Raw genomic sequence first — 17816 nt, 5'->3', positions numbered from 1 at the left:
AATAAAATTACTAAACTAAAAAGAAAAATAACAACAAATAACTCAATACTTCAACACTCCTCCTTGAGATATTTGCTGGTAACTCCAAGTTGTTCATGAAGAGTTTCAAATCTGAGATGTCTTTCAGGCCCTCCTTCATCCTAGTGACATAATCCTTCAGGCTGGTCATCTCATCACCACTTTTGGTGGAATGGTAACGAAGGAGGTCAGCCAATTTGACTTTGTTCTGGCTGTCTTCGTGAATGCCCAACTTCAAGTTCTTTGAGAAAGCTTCATAGAACTTGCTATAGTCCTCCTTGTTCTCATCAATTTCACTGAACATCTCAATACATTTCTTCACAAGGTTCTTCCTAATCACCTTGAGAATGTTGTTCTTCTTTTTTCGAGCTTTAGATGCTAACATAGCATCTTGTTTCAAGAAAACTATAAGCTCCTCATCTTCAGAAGCCTTGGCAAAAGTTGCAACAAAATTTTTTGTACTGTGGAGGTATTCAACCCTTGAATATTCAGTCTAGAATTATTTTCCTGACATCTTTCCAGGAACAAAATTTAAATATGCTTTGCAGACAGCTGGTTTCTCAGCAAAAATATGATGAATAACCTCTGAAAAGCATTCAATCCCATTTCCACCACCAATTGCAAATATTTTGTCCTTCAAAGTTGCACCAACTAAGCTACCCCGTTTCTCTTTCAAACAAAGGCACATAGTTTATTCATCATTAGCTGGGTTGTACGATTCAACTGTGTCATACCACAAGCTTCCAGTTCCACCAACAAATACATAAAATTCTTCACTCAGCTTTGCAACCGAGGCATATACACGAACTGAATTCATTGGTTTAAGTGAATTTAACACATCGAATGAAGGTAAATACGAGTCCAATGCTGATAACCATGATACACCATCATATCCTCCAGTTAGGAAAATCATCTCATGCTTCAGGTGTCCATCATCAGTATGGTCAATCATTATTTCATTAGCACGTGTACAAGCAGTATTTGAGGACTCCAGCATCATACAACTATATTTTAACTATTTAATTTCTTGTTCAACATAAGCCATCTTCTGCTCCAAATAATCCATCTTAAGATTTTTCTCTTCTATAAAAGCTTTCAGTTCTTCTAAATACTCCAGCTGGTCTTCCTTGAGGAAGAGAGTTATCTTTATTCCTCTGCCTAATTGCTCAGCATTTACATCCCTCGTAACAGTGAATGAACCACCTGCTTGTGATTCCGATGATTCCCAGATATACTGTTTGTCATCGTTGTGCTTGGTGGTCAAAATAACCTACTCACATTGACTACTTCTACAAACTTGCTCAGAATTTGATTTCCAATTCAAAGGAAAACTTATTTTTATCATTTCAACTGTCACTTCTTGGCCGCTAGAATCAGAAACAATACATTTTTTGTCTTTAAACAGTAACATATAATCTTGTTCTAGCATTTGACCAATACTCAATAGATTTTGATCAAGATCAAGTACCAATAAAACATCTTGAATAAATGTATTACCTTTGGGAGCTTTAATTGCCACAGTTCCTTTACCAACAATCTTCAACGTAGTTTTATCGGTCAACTTGACAATACCTTTGGCAGATTCCAACTTCGTAAAATATTCTCATTTGCTGGTCATGTGTTGAGTGCAACCACTGTCCAGAAACCATGTGTTTTCATCATTCAATCTTGTTGCTGCCATCACCGTAAACACAAACTTCTCCCGTTCTTCAACTTTTGAAACGTTGGCTTTTTGAGTTTGTTGGTTGTTCTCCTTCTTCACTCTGCAAAACTTTTCAATATGACCAAGTTATTGCACTATCTACACTGGAGAGATGGTTTCTTCCCCTTAAACCAACAGTCATCCTCTTTATGATTGGTTTTTCTGCAATACTTGCATGGGGGGAAGTTTTATTTCTTCTTGACTCCATTGCGAGAATCGCCTTGATTTTTTCTACTAGAATTAGTAGAAGTTTCTAGGATTTTACCTTCCTTTTGCAACTGCATCTTCCCTTTGAACTTGGCTTGAAGAGCAGTTTCAGTAGCTTCTTTTAGCCTCAAGGATCTTCTTTGCTCTTGAGCTTGAAGAGCGAGTTCTAAAGGTGACAATTTTCTGAGATCCGTCGAATCTTTGAGTGAGGAGATCTTTTCTTCAAATCTTTTCGGCAAACTCACAAGAACCTTTTCCACGATTCTTGAATCTGTAAGCTCTTCTCCCATAAGTCTGATTTGGTTTACAACCTTCATCAACTTGTTGGAGAATTCTTCTATAGTTTCTGAATCCTTCATTCTAGAATTTCGAACTCTCTTCTCAGATTTATCACTTTTATTTGCCTAATCTTGTCACTTCCGTGAAATTCTTCTTTCAACTTGTCCCAAGCCTTCTTTGCAGTCTCACTCGCCATAACTCTAGCGAAAATTACTTTCGAAAGTGCTAATTGTATGCAAGAGAGAGCTTTAAAGTTTTTTGCAACCTGTTTTCTGTGATTCTTAATTTGCGCCATAGTTGGATTATCTGGCAAATGATTTACCTCTCCTCCAACCTATACCACTTGCTACAGATCATATGCTCGCAAGTATGTTCTCATCTTGATAAGCCAAATTGAATAATTCTCACCGGAAAAAATTTGGGTTGAAGGAATTGAGAAATTATTGGAAGCCATAACAATGTTGACTTTTACGCAGGATTTTTTTTGGGGGGGTCTTCCCTCAAGAAATTGACTCTGATACCAATTGTTCTTCTACAGAACACAGAGAAGAAGAAAAGTTTAAGGATAAAAAAATATTCTACTTATTTATTCATTCACATTTGAGAATATAAATAGACAAAAATACTCATATTCTATTTTTGACTAGGAAACTAATAAAATTCTATTATACCTTCAACTAGGATACTAATAAATCCTATTCTATATCAACTTAAATAACTAAATTTCAAAAATAAAATTACTAAACTAAAAAGAAAAATAACAGTAAATAACTCAATACTTCAACAATTGTGGAACTTTTTTCTTGCAATTTGAGATGCTAGTATTTTGATGGCCATGGTAAAATGGTATTATATATATGATTTTTTCCCTTATCTTTACTATGACATGTGATCTTCTAAGGTGAAAAGCCAATGAGACAATGATATATCTTCTACGGGGCAGGTTCTTGATTAATGCTTTGGAAGAAAAAAAGAACAAGAAGAAAAATGATACCTACGTAAAGAGTTATAAAAAGAATAAACACAGAACGAACTTTCTAAAATAATTGAAATGAAACCAATCTCTTAAAGTTCTACGTACTAGCCCCAACTATTTGTGCCTGTGAAGAAAAGATGTGACAATTCCACTACAGATTTCAGCGCTACCATTTAGTTTGTCGCAACATTTTGCAGAAATGGAGCTAGAATACTCTTGAGTCACACATTCAATTGCTAATTCCATGACTGATTTGAAGCATCTCTCTTTAGAAGTAAGATTTTACTCTACTGGCCGAAAAATTGAGTTTGGATCTTGTTGAGCCTTACGCGGACATTATCCATGGTAATTCGGTCTTGGGGCAAGTCCACAGTACATTCAAGAGCTACTTCCAATACCGATCTCAAACAACCTTCAATAGCTATCAAATGTTCATCTCTTGAAAATAAATTGGCGTCCACAATGTCCATGACCCTATGAGGATGTGATTCCACAACCCATCTCTTCAAGGTAAGCTCTCCAACAAATTCATCAGCTACTGGCTTCTTTCTTGTGAAGGTTTCCATCAATAAAATGCCGTAGCTGTAAACATCCCCCATTGTTGACACTATCCCTTCTGACCCGTACTCTGCAACATTTTAACATTTTATTCATCAAATTAGCCATCAAGAGGTAAAAGCAAACGCATTTAAAGTAAATGTATTTATGCCATTTTGTTGGGCCTGGTCCACTTATTGAGGTTTATTAGTTAACCTAATTGATTGCTTATAAAAACACAATTATGGATGTTGAAGAACATGCTCTTCTTCATTAAGAGAGAAGTGGTTAGGGCTCATTAGAACGAAAAAATACTCTTTGCATCTAGAAGAATTTTAGTCTGTGGAAATTGGGGGATTTTCTGTATTATGAGGATTCTCAACTTTCGGTAACATAAGTCACGGTGACAGCAAATTCGCTTCCACAAGGAGAAACTTGTATTCTCTAAAACTAGTTTATTCATTGAGAACCTGAAGGTTGAAAGCATCAAATTTAAATCTTGGATCTGCCTGTGATACAAATATATATAGATACACATACAGTACAAGTTGAAGAAATTAGTTAATAGAGAAGTAACCTGGTGCCATGTAGCCAATGGTGCCCAAGGTCTTCGTCAGTGCCACTGGATCATGCGTTGTCAAGAGTTTAGATATACCAAAGTCACTTACTCTGGCAACCATGTCTCTATCCAAAAGTATGTTACTTGGTTTTAAGTCACAATGGACCACGACAAGTGAATGGCCTTGGTGTAGATACTCTAAGGCACAAGCCACATCAACCATAATTTTCAGCCTTTGGATTTGATACAAGTGCAACTAGCTCAAGACCATTCACACGTAGCCAAGCTCGGGAATTACAAAAACTCCAAGCCATGTTCATGCAAATGGCCGTGTGTGAGTGTGTAATTAATTCATCTAAGGGATTTCATGTTTTGAAGTGTGAAGAGGGCTTTGAAGTGTAAGTTTATTACACTCCAAAGCCACCCAACACCAAGGCTAGAATGGTCATTTTCCATTCACTTTGTGGAGTACTATAAATAGACAATAATAAGGCTATTTGTTGGACTTAGTTCATTTTTATTATGGAAGAAACACAAGTCTTGTAATATTTTGAGAACTTCTCTCTCTTGTTCTTGAGAGTGAACCCAAAACTAGACAACAAAGTGTAGTAACACTTTTGTTGTTCTTTGGCTAGAAACTTGGGGGTCTTGAGGTTCATGAGTTCCTCTTGATTCAAGTAAGAATTTGGTGTAAATATCTTTTAGTCTTAGGGTCCTAATCTTCATGTTAGGGTTCTCAGATTCTAGGATATTTTGTGTCAAGTTACTATCTATCATTTTGTAATCTTGTTGTTTGTATATTGATATAGTGAAGCCGTGTGGGGCTCTTTCGATTCACTATAGTTATTGCAATCTTGTGTTATTTATCTATCTTGTTGAATATTGTCGTTGTTGCCTTGAAAACCTAGAGAAGCCGAGTGGGGCCTTTGATTCTCTAGTGATGTTGTTCTCTTGATTCCTTGTTGTAAGTTTGATCTTTTGTATCATTTGGTATCAAAGATCAAGGCTTGGTTTTGTTCTTACAAAACCAATCTTGGGAAGCTCTTACCAAAAAGTGTGTTCTTGAACATTTTGGTCGAAAATTGGTTGTAGATCTACATAAGATTTTACTTGTTTAGTTTGTTTCTTGTGTTGGTCTCTTCCCCATCAACACAAAAAAGTGTCTAAATCTAAAGTTGAGCTTAATAAGAAGAGACTTGTTGTGGTGAAAACTTGAAGTGTCCTTGAGTTTGACTTGTGTTGGATGTTGGAGTGCCATTGTGGTGTATTGTTGTTTTGTTCTTGAAGGTGTTGATGTTGTGTTCATCTTAAAAGTTTCTCATCATCCTATGTCTTAAAAGAGCAATAGATCCAAAAAGGTTGCAAGACAAAATTGAAAAAGTTGTTTGTGAGAAGACTTACCAACATCACCTTTCTAGACTTGACAACCACTTTTCCCTTAAAGCAAGGAACCTTGTCTTGTGGAACTAGTAAGATCAAACATCACCTTTTGAGTTTGAAAAAGTTGAAAAAAAAAAAAGTTACAAAACTTTATGTTTCCCTCCCAATAACTAGTCATCCATTACACATGATATAAACAATAACTAGTCATCCATTACACATGATATAAAGGGACCAAGGCTTCAAGTTGATGAACAACGTATGTGGACCCGTGGCCAATGACATGCTACCACGTCACCCTAGTTACTTTTCACATGATAATTAAGCTCAAATTTGGATGTTCTAGTTTCTAATTATTGTTTCCTAGTTTCATCTAATTGACTTGAGAACTAATTAACAAACTAGTACATTCCTACTAGCTTGTCAATTAGCCCTTTGAAGCTTTGTGTTCGTGTCAACGTTTGTTTGTGTGCTTTTATCATTTGAATACGTTGTAACTCTTGGCTCTAGTCCGATGAGAATTCTTTGAGTTTCAAACAAGAATCCATTTCGGACAAGAGCATACTCATACCTTAAAGATTCACGGGTTACTAGCCAATCTACAACACTTGTGGAGCTTGAGTGTGAGTGGACCAAGAGAGTGTGAGTGAGAAGAGGTTTTAAACTAACTTGTTTATTGCTTGTGTAGGTGATACCTTGACAATGGAGGGAACCACGTCTCAAACCGTGGATTCTAATGAAATGGAGAATATGAGGGTCACTCCTGAGGCTATGATCCGAACTCTTGAAAGGTTGAGTACGGAAGTGGGAGCCATAAGGGGAGAAGTAACGACTATTAGTGGGAGGTTAGAATAAGTGGAGGGTCAAAGAAACTCTTACCCTTCTACCCCTCGACATGTTTCCTCAAGTGGACATGATAGAAATTCCTCCGCCACCGTTACTCCCTAAACATGGCCACAATTGCCAAATCCTTCACTAGCTCCACTAAATGCCGCAAGCCAAACGACCCATAACCCCCTAACCCGAGACTCCAATAGACCAACCCATTCCCAAACTCCTCAAGTTCCGCAAGAAGGACTTGGGTGTCCAATACCTCCACTAAATCCAAACTCTCCCTTCCGAGCTCCACTAAACCAAATACCACTACCTCTACAAAATACAATTCCTCCAAATCAAGTCCCAAACGTTCAAAACTGTCCCGTCCACTTTGAGGAATATGGTAGAGCGAATTATGAAGGGTATGGAGCCTTTGATGAGGCTTACATGAGGGAAGAGGAGATGAGAGGGGGACGTGTGGATCCAAGAAGATACCGAGGGTATGGAGAAAGGGAAAACCGACACCAAGAGAGAGACGTAGGCATCAATAACATCAAATTGAGCCTACCTATCTTTAAGGGTGAAAGTGACCCCGAGGTTTATCTTGCTTGGGAATCGGCGTGCGATAAAGTGTTTCAAGTGAATGATATCTCAGAAGAGAAGAAGAGTTGTGACGCCATAGCTCACTTTGAAGGTTATGCTAACACATGGTGGGAATACGTCAAAAGGTTTGGTAATGAGTTGATTGATGGACAACCACCACCATGGTTTCAGTTGAGGTATCTAATGAGGCAATGGTATCTTCCCAAAAATTATCGTCATGAGTTGATTGCTAGGTTGTACAATTTGCGACAAGGGAATTGAAGTGTGATGGCATATTATGATGAGTTTCAACAACTCATGTTGAAGCTTGATCATCGTGGAGAACAAATTAGTCATGACATCATTCGGTTCAAGTGTGGGTTGAACAAAGAGATCTCCACTCATTTGACACTTCATAAGTTTGATACCGTCGAAGGTATTTTCCAAGCGGCTCTTGAGATGGAAAGGGAACTTAAAGAGAGGTCATCGTTCAAAGCAAAGGGACAATCGACCTTGGGTTGGCCAAGGGGCAAGGATATGGTTAATCCTCTTTGGGTTGGCCCAAAAATAAGCACCATCTCGTCATTACTAGGCTGCCCGAGCCCAAAACAGTCCCCAAAATTCCTTCGAGGCAAGAAGTTCACAAGTATCCTAATCCTAAAGGGTTCCAATGCTTCAAGTGCCAAGGTTGGGGGCATAAAGCCAAAGAATGCCCTAACCGACGCAATGTAATCCTAAGGGAAGGTAGATTGTATTTCCTTGGTGAAGAAGTGGGTGTTGAAAGAGAGGAAAATAAGGCCGAGCCTCAAGATGGAGAGGAAACGGAGGGTGAGCCACATGATCATGATGATGGGGAAGATGTTTATCCGCAAGAAGGAGAGTGTGTTCTTCTGAACTTTGTAGTGAGGCGTGCCATGATTAGTAAGGCAATAGATGACCCTAGCCAAAGGGAGAATCTATTCCATACTAAGTGCCTTGTGAAGGGTAGTGTGTGCACTTTGGTGATAGATAGTGGTAGTTGTGCAAATATTGTTAGTGTTGCTATGGTGAACTTCTTGAAATTGCCCACTACACTTCATACTAGCCCTTATAAGTTGCAATGGTTAAATGAATGTGGTGAATTGAAAGTCATGAGGCAATGTGTGATACGGTTTAAGGTAGGAAACTACCATGACGAAGTGCTTTGTGACGTAATACCAATGCAAGCGTGTCACTTGTTGTTAGGTAGACCTTGGCAATATGATAGGTCTACCAAACATGATGGGAGGTCTAATCGATATACACTTGAGAAGGATGGCCGAAAGGTCACACTTCATCCACTTTTGCCTTCACAAGTGAATGAGTTGCATCAAAGGATGAAAGAATTGAAAGAAAAGGGGAAGAAATACGAAAATAAAGAAAAGAAGGGGGAACCGGTAGGAGGGGTAGTGGGGGTATCCGGGGCTGCCTCAATATCAAATGGAAAAGAAACTATGGTGATGTTGGTTAGAAAGAAGAAGCTCTTCGTGGATCATGATGAGGACACACCCATGCTTCTTTTGGCACATTGTTTTAACACTAACCTCACTAATTCTTCTATTTCTCCTTTGATTTCCCGTGTTGCAGGATTATGAAGATGTTTTTCCCAAAGAACTTCTGCAAGGGTTGCCCCCACTTCGGGGTATTGAGCATAAAATTGGCTTTGTGTCGGGCTCACAATTGCCAAACAAACCGGCTTATAGAAGCAACCCTACGGACACCAAAGAACTACAACGACAAGTTGAACTTCTCAACAAAGGTTACATCAAAGAGAGCATGAGTCCATGTGCGGTTCCGTTATTATTAGTACCAAAGAAGGGTAGAACTTGGCGTATGTGTGTGGACTGTCGAGCCATCAACAAGATTACGGTAAAATATCGTCACCCTATTTCTAGATTAGATGACATGCTTGATGAGATGAATGGTTCTTGTATATTTTCCAAGGTAGATCTTTGGAGTGGTTATCACCAAATTTGTATGCAACCCGGTGATGAATGGAAAATCGCCTTCAAGACCAAATTTGGTTTCTATGAATGGATGGTTATGCCATTCGGCCTAACCAACGCTCCAAGTACTTTCATGCGGCTAATGAATCATGTGATGAAGCCTTTTGTTGGAAAGTTTGTTATTGTTTATTTTGATGATGTCTTGGTATATAGAAAGTCCATAGATGAGCATGTATTGCATTTACAAAGTGTCTTTGATGTGCTTAGAAAAGAAAAGTTGTATGCCAATCTTGAAAAGTGTTCCTTTAGTGTTAATGAAGTTGTTTTCTTGGGTTTTGTTGTTGGTTCAAGAGGGGTCGAAGTGGATGAATCCAAGATAGACGCTATAAAAAATTGGCCAATCCCACAAACCGTTGGTGAAGTAAGAAGCTTCCAAGGGTTGGCTAGTTTTTATAGAAGGTTTGTCAAAGGATTTAGCACCATAGCCGCCCCCTTGACCGAGGTCATTCGGAAAGAGCAACCCTTCAAGTGGGGTGAAGAGCAAGCTAAGGCTTTTGAAGCTTTGAAAACTATGCTCATTTTCGCTCCTTTGTTATAATTGGCCAACTTTGATAAGACGTTCGAAGTTGAATGCGATGCTAGTAAAGTAGGCATAGGAGCTGTTTTGATGCAAGACTTAAAACCCGTTGCTTATTTTAGTGAAAAGCTCAAGGGTGCTACTCTAAACTACTCCACGTATGATTTAGAGTTGTATTCCTTGATTAGAGCATTGGGCAATTGGCAACACTACTTGTGGTTCAAGGAATTTGTGATCCGGACGGACCATGAGTCCTTGAAACACTTACGGGCACAAGACAAGCTTAACAAACGGCACGCCAAATGGATTGAGTTTCTAGAAACCTTCCCTTATGTTATTCAATACAAGAAGGGTAAGGACAATGTGGTTGCCGATGCCTTGTCTAGAAAATATGTACTCGTGTCCACTTTGTCTTCAAAGTTAATGGGTTTTGAGAGCCTAAAGGCATTGTATCCCGAGGATCCTCACTTTGATTCTATCTTTAGGGAATGGGAAGAATTGGGTAGGGACAAGTGGGTTTCGGATAGGGGTTCAAATCCTTATGCCAAGTTTGATGGTTACTTGTTTAAAGGTAGACGATTGTGTATACCTTCTAGCTCTTGGAGAGAGTTGTTTGTAAGGGAAGCACACGATGGCGGTCTAATGGGTCATTTTGGGATTGACAAGACCCTCGGGATATTGGAGGAGCAATTCTATTAGCCTAGAATGCACAAGGATGTGGCTAGGATTTGCGGCCAATGTGTAGATTGTAAGGGAGCCAAGTTTCGGCTCCTCCCTCACGGGTTATATACCTTGCTTCCCACTCCTTTACGTCCTTGGCCTGATATATCTATGGATTTTGTGTTAGGATTGCCGAGGACTAGACGAGGTAGGGATAACATTTTTGTTGTGGTTGATCGGTTTTCTAAGATGGCACACTTTATTCCTTGTTCAAAAAGTGAAGATGCGTCAAGTGTGGCTTCTTTATTTGTTGAAAATGTTGTCAAATTGCATGGTGTTCCAAGGACCATTGTAAGTGATAGGGACTCTAAGTTCCTTAGTCACTTTTGGAAGTCAATATGGGGTAGGCTTGGCACTAGATTGCTATTCTCTAATCTTGCCACCCACAAACCGATGGCCAAACCGAGGTTGTAAATAGGACTTTGGGTTCTATGTTACGATCAATGGTTAAAGGCAAAATGACTTCATGGGAGGACCACCTACCTTTGGTGGAATTTGCATTCAATCGGGTTATACACTCAAGTACGGGAATGACTCCCTTTGAGTGTGTATACGACATCAACCCCCTCACCCCTTTGGATTTAACTCCTTTGCCAAGTGATCTTATGATTAGCTTAGATGGAAGCAAGAAGGCCGAAGCTATGAAGAAATTGCATGAGAAAGTGCGGCAAAAGCTTGAGAAGAAAAATCAAGAGATTGCTAAGAAAGCAAACAAGGGGAGAAGAAAGCTTATTCTTGAATTGGGTGGTGATTGGGTTTGGGTGCACCTTAGAAAAGACTGGTTTCCTTCACAAAGGAAAACCAAGTTGATGCCGAGGGGTGATGGTCCCTTTCAAGTACTTGAAAGAATCAATGATAATGCCTACAAAATTGACCTTCCTCCGGAATATCAAGTGCACAACACCTTCAACATATGTGACCTCTCTCCTATTGCCACGGTTGAGGATGAACATCCATCGAATTTGAGGACAAATTCCCTTCAAGATGGAGAGGATGATACAAGTGCAACTAGCTCAAGACCATTCACACGTAGCCAAGTAAGCCATGTTCATGCAAATGGCCGTGTGTGAGTGTGTAATTAATTCATCTAAGGGATTTCATGTTTTGAAGTGTGAAGAGGGGCTTTGAAGTATAAGTTTATTACACTCCAAAGCCACCCAAGACCAAGGCTAGAATGGTCATTTTCCATTCATTTTGTGGAGTACTATAAATAGACAATAATAGGGTTATTTCTTGGACTTAGTTCATTTTTATTATGGAAGAAACACAAGTCTTGTAATATTTTGAGAACTTCTCTCTTGTTCTTGAGAGTGAACCCAAAACTAGACAACAAAGTGTAGTAACGCTTTTGTTGTTCTTTGGCTAGAAACTTGGGGGTCTTGAGGTTCATGAGTTCCTCTTGATTCAAGTAAGAATTTGGTGTAAATATCTTTTAGTCTTAGGGTCCTAATCTTCATGTTAGGGTTCTTAGATTCTAGGTTATTTTGTGTCAAGTTACTATCCATCATTTTGCAATCTTGTTGTTTGTATCTTGATATAGTGAAGCCGTGTGGGGCTCTTTCGATTCACTATAGTTATTGCAATCTTGTGTTATTTATCTATTTTGTTGAATATTGTCGTTGTTGCCTTGAAAACCTAGAAAAGCCGAGTGGGGCCTTTGATTCTCTAGTGATGTTGTTCTTATTGTTCTCTTGATTCCTTATTGTAAGTTTGATCTTTTGTATCAGGATTAAATCCAAGAAATTATTGTGAGAGTAAAGCCAATAATCAAGATTCTATTAGGCATATACTCTAGCACCAGTGCCTTGAAATCAAGATTTGCACAACTACTTATCACCTTAACAAGATTCCTATGTCGAATGTTATGCAAAACCTTACACTCCAAATCAAACCTTTTGAATGCATCTTGCACCTGTGCATTGAAAACCTTCACGGCTACTACTGTCTCATTTGTAAATGTCCCCTTATAAACCATACCAAGGCTTCCCTTTCCAATCAAATTCGATTCTTCAAAGTTGTTAGTCCCTGTTAACAATTTCATAGTAAGAAAACCTCTTGTGTGATAATTGACCATACCAATCGGACCATAAAGGACTAAGTTGGTTTTTCCGTTTTCAATATTTCAACCACCAAATAATGCATAAAATGGCTATAACCACGGCTCCAGCTACAGCTGGTCCAAGAACAAATTTTAGTACTGTTTTCTTCCCGTTTCTTCCCATATCGCTCTGGTTTTTGCACGCCTTGACGTGGAATCTAGATGGTCCACATAACTATCCATTGCCTATGAACGATTCAGCTGTGAAATTACCAAAAGGACCTCCATCTGGAATTTCACCAGATAGTTCATTGAAAGAGACATTCAGATAGATGAGATGCTTAAGCTTTGTCAATGACATTGGAATTTGGCCTGATAAATTGTTATGTGACAAATCGAAGTATTCCAAGCTGACCAAATATTCGAATGTCTTAGGTATAGCACCATCTAACCTATTCATATCTAATGAAAGGTTAACCAAATTCTGGAGTTGTCCAACGGTGCTTGGAATTTGACCAAACAACTCATTTCCTGATAGATATAACTCACGTAGACCCCTCATATTTCCAATCTCCAACTCCGAAGGACCATTTAACTGATTAAACGACAAACTTACAATTGAGATATCCTTATTACTCCAAAAATTTAATGGAATATCTGAACTTAAAGCATTGGAATCTAAATATATATTTCTTAATGAAGAAATATTTCCCAAACACCCTAGTACTTTCCCTGTTAGTCGATTTCTTCTCAAGTCCAAGAAGTACAATTCTTTGATATTGCATAAGTTTTCAGGTATGATCCCATCTAATTGGCTGTAGTACATTCTCAAAGTTTGCATCTTGTTCAACTTCCCCAATTCTTGAGGAATTGAACCAATTAACTCATTGGCTCCCAGTGTTAACCACGACAAGTTAGTCAAGTTACTGATTTCAACTGGGATTTCCCCCCTGATTCCACAGTCATAGGCGATGAAACTCTCAAGAGACAATGACAAGTTAGTCAAGGATGATTTCGGAAGAATGCCCCTAAATTGGTTGTCTCCAATCATTATAGTTTTCAAGAACTTGCAATATGAGAGGGAATTTAGAAAACTTAATTCACCCGTAGATGAGGGATCATTTGTAAAGTGATTCCTTTGCAAGTTGATGCTTTGAATCTGCTGGAGAGTTATTCCCAGATCAATTGGTACATTTCCACTAAACATGTTCCTTCCAAGATCAAGAAAGTTGAGCTTAGTAGCATTTGATATGGAGCTAGGAAGTGTACCACTAAACTGATTAATCCCAAGATAAAGTCCCTCAAGATTTGGAAGGCTATTAGCCAAGTATGAAGTAAGTTTGCCAGACAGACTATTTGCAGTAAGTGCTATTACTTTTAGCGATGAAATGTTGAAAATTCCAATCGGAATTTCACCTGCTAACATGTTGGATCCAAGATATAATTCTTCAAGACTAGAGAGATGTCCTAGTTCTTGAGGAATATTACCATGGATTTGGTTCTCACCAATGTCTATCATCACCAAAGTTGACGAATTCCCTAAGAGTTGATGGCCGTGTTCCAACTAACTCGTTTCTTCGAAGATTTAATCTTCGAATTGACGATAGGTTCTCGATTTCATTCGGTATTATTCTTGCAAATTCATTCCAAAAATCTAAGCAGGTCATTTACAAATTGGTTACCTTTATTCTGACTGCTCAATATTATTATTACCTGTAAGGTTATTCCGAGCAATATATAAATCTTGAAGCTTTGTCAAATTCCACATGTCTCTTGGCAAACCTCCTGTTAATAATACATATGAACATTATCAAATAGCCCCATAACATTGTAAAAGGATTAAATGATTCTTAATCATGTACTTCTTTGTCGCAATTTATGTGACATTTTTCAAAATGGTAAAATATCTCTTGGTTTTTCAAACAGGAGAAGTAAAGTTGGCCACTCTCTGGACGAGTAACATGAACAGATGGAGTAATTTGAAATAACTATTTTAAGAAATTATGACAGATGATTTGAGACGGAGAGAGTACCTGTGACTGATTATATGACAAGGAAAGATAAAGAAGTTGTGTGCATTGATTCAGCCCACTTGGGATTTGGCCTACTAATTGATTTGTTGCGAGTAATAAACCTTGCAGATTTGGAAGCCTAGTACAAAATCCCCTTGGCAGATCCCCACTAATCCGATTTCGTCCCAAATCAATGAGCTTTAAGGAAGACACATTGAAAATGGAAAATGGAACAACTCCAAATAGATCATTTCCAGAAAGATCAAGAATTTGAAGCCTAGTGAGAAATGATCCAAGGCTTTGTGGGATTTGACCAGTAAGATTATTCATTTGCAAAGACATATTTTAAACGCCTCAAACGCCCGATTTCATCTGGGATTTGTCCATGGAAACTGTTGTTTCCAATGTCCAAAAAGCTAAGGAATGAGAGGTTACCAATTTCTTTAGCTATTGAACCTCTAAATCCAAAGCTTTTAAGGACTAATGATGTCACTCTTTGATGCCTTTTACTGCAAGATATGCCTATCCAATTGCAAATGTTAGTCCCTTTTGTCCAGTTTTTTGACAATATTCCATTCGACTCTGAAGTTATATGAGCTTTGAAAGCTAAAATTGCAGCTTCATCAGTTGAAATATTTGCTGCATTAGTATCTAAGAAGTACGTTAACAAAACTAGGAATGCTATAATCATAGTCCTTGCAACCATTTTGTACAACTTCTCTAGCTATTTATGTGGGGAAGTAATTAGGAAGTGCTTAAGTTTTCCTTTTCAAATACCATTCTATATATACATGTGTATGCATACTTCTATCGTTGTCTAATTAATAATTAATGGCAATGAGGATATCATATATTAGCTTAGTTTACCGCTAGTTAACTTTGAACATAGAATTAATCTAGTTATCGAGAGTTTTGTGTCAATGATCTACATATATACGTAATATGCTTGAGACATTCTTTTCATTTTTTTTTTTTTTGCAGGATTCAAGATTAAAGAATAAAATAACGACCAAAATGTATGTTGTATTTTAAGTCTCTAACACTATAAAGTCATCCTCTTAATGTATATAACCTCCCCCTAATGAATGCTTGACCAAAGAATGTTAGGTGTTACTGTCAAATTGGCGAATCTAACATGTTATCTATGAGTTTACAGAATCTGGTAGTTTTTGTTCATGTCCGAATCTTTTATTTATGTATTAAAGAATTCGATAATTAAATGTCTACTACTAGTATTTAGTTGTGAACCTAGCTAGTTATTATCATATATTAACTTGAGGTCGATGTAAGAAATCATAAATTTCAAATGCCATCTGATTAATTGTGTTTCTTGCTTCTCTTAAGAAATATGAAAGTATGTCAGTTTGACAAGAGAATATCAAGACTCTTTCTTAATTTGACGAGAATTGTGTAATCACAAAATTGAATTAGTAAATTGCATGGCATCACTATGGTGGGTAGGGGTGGGCATGGTATGGTATTTGAAACTTTGGTACGGTAATTTAGGTATTCGATTTTTAAAAATATTATACCATTACCATACCATAGTAATTCGGTATGGTTCGGTATTTTGACGTTTGGTTTTGGTATTTTGCGGTATGGTAATCGGTAACCATGGTTTGTTTAACTTTGACAATATATACTCGTATACTAGAGTATTATTACTTCGAATTTTCAAAAGCACGTCTTAATTGTATCATAAAAATGCATTACACATGTAGAAATATTGTAAAAGAAGTACAAATAATTCCTTTTATTAGTCAATTACACCAAAAAGACATTTCAATCAAGATAGAGTAGCGAAAGTTTCAAAGTCTAAATATTTTTATATTAATGCTAAGTTTTTTTTTTTTTTTTTTTGTGTATATATATATATATATATAAGTTACTTATGTACCTATATATACTTTATTCGGTATGTCATTTGTAAATACCGTATACCATACCATATACCGAAAAATTTTAAAATGTATACCATATACCATACCAAATACCATAATACCAAAAACCACGGTATCAAAAATTTCGGTTCGATATGATAATTCGGTATATACCATATCATGCCCACCCCTAATGGTGGGGTGTGTTTGGAGCGGGGGGGGGGGGGGGGGGCAAGAACTGTAATCTCAAGGAGAAAGAATATTATCAATGAACTATATTATCTATAAGAATCTTGAGAAAGATTAGCTACATCTCTACGTCTTAGAGATGGTTTAGGTCACACTTTTGAAAGGTGGCTAAAGATATAAATTATTATAGCGTATCATGTATTTGTAATAATGGATAATTATTTAAAAATTAACTGATTATGATTGTTTTCCATAAACTAATGTCAATTGTTTAATTAGAAGATCCACTAATGTCATGTCATGATTTTGTTAAAAGGATCGGAGGACATTTTCAAAGCTAAAGAAAAAGTTAAAAGGGCAATTTTGATTAAGGGAGACATTTTAAACCATTTTCAATATGTTAAGAGTATTTTTATTTTTTAAAAAATATTTTAATATTTAAATTTTAGTCCTACGATTTAATTTAGTTTAACTTAAAAATAGTCAATTTGAGTCTTAGGAAACACAAAGTGCCATATAAATGAAAAAAAAAAATTTAATTTTTTTCATACTTTTTAAATGACAAATACTAGTCCCGTTGTTCATATTTACCTAGTCATATTTGACTTGACACATTCTATAAAATACGATATTTGTATGAGGAATTCTCTTATTGACAAGTGAACTTTAGTGGATTCTACTTACAAGTAAAAAAATCATGTCTTTTTCTATTACATTTATCTCTTTTTTCGTAATCTTTTATTTTCCAATCCTTTTCCAAAATATTTTATTTTTCTATTTTATTATGTCTTTTAAAGAGATTTTACGGAATGTAACATGTATCATATTTGTGACATAATTTAGAATATTTTCGAATTCAAAAGTTTAAATTTGGAGAATGCTTTTTGAAAATTTTGATTAGCGGACCTAATTATTTGGCATTTTTTTTTGTTCAGTTAGTTCTAATCGATTTTTTTGTGATCGGTATATGAGTTTTAAGTAGATTTTTTTTTTTTTAAAGTTAAGTGATATTATTCATACTTTGAATTGGATTGATTTTGATTAAAATCAAAAATAAAAAACAAATCAATTTAGTTAATTTTAATTATTTAAATTAAATTTTAAAAATATTTTATACATTATTAGATTGATTGTAGTTTTAATTTGTTTTTAAAAATTTGTTAGTAAGGATATTTATCTCCTTTTCTCCTGTCATTAGAAACGAAATTTCATTAGTTGGTAACTTGTAATCATGGGCAGCCTTTTTTTTATTATGACGGCTATAATTATTTTGAATTATGATTAATGTCTTAATATCTATAAACTTTAATTAGGTGAATAGATTTTATAAAAAAGTATAAAGATATCTAAGCAAAAAATCTCAATATATATATATATATA

General features: G+C 36.6%; 3 protein-coding genes across 3 annotated transcripts; 1 reads left to right on the top strand and 2 right to left on the bottom strand.

Annotated features, from left to right (window-relative positions):
- Positions 1-2282: 2282 nt before the first annotated feature.
- On the bottom strand, positions 2283-4399 carry LOC124885286 (probable LRR receptor-like serine/threonine-protein kinase At3g47570). Its single transcript, XM_047410268.1, has 3 exons — positions 4297-4399; positions 3512-3810; positions 2283-2540 (listed from the first exon to the last, which is right to left on the bottom strand). The coding sequence occupies exons 1-3, from the start codon at positions 4397-4399 to the stop codon at positions 2283-2285; spliced, it is 660 nt and encodes a 219-aa protein (XP_047266224.1).
- A 3217-nt stretch (positions 4400-7616) lies between these two features.
- Positions 7617-8669, top strand: LOC124886550. The gene has a single exon (XM_047395337.1). The coding sequence runs from the start codon at positions 7971-7973 to the stop codon at positions 8667-8669; it is 699 nt and encodes a 232-aa protein (XP_047251293.1). The 5' UTR covers positions 7617-7970.
- A 3377-nt stretch (positions 8670-12046) lies between these two features.
- On the bottom strand, positions 12047-14709 carry LOC107870638 (receptor kinase-like protein Xa21). The gene is made up of 4 exons (XM_047410265.1): positions 14490-14709; positions 14069-14140; positions 12629-13894; positions 12047-12342 (listed from the first exon to the last, which is right to left on the bottom strand). Exons 1-4 carry the CDS (start codon positions 14707-14709, stop codon positions 12047-12049), a joined length of 1854 nt encoding a protein of 617 aa, XP_047266221.1.
- Positions 14710-17816: the final 3107 nt, after the last annotated feature.

This window comes from Capsicum annuum, chromosome 1 (assembly GCF_002878395.1).
Source record: "Capsicum annuum cultivar UCD-10X-F1 chromosome 1, UCD10Xv1.1, whole genome shotgun sequence".
Classification (NCBI taxonomy): Eukaryota; Viridiplantae; Streptophyta; class Magnoliopsida; order Solanales; family Solanaceae; genus Capsicum; species Capsicum annuum.
Note: the sequence above shows the minus strand (reverse complement) of the source record. Positions and strands in the feature narration are given on the sequence as shown.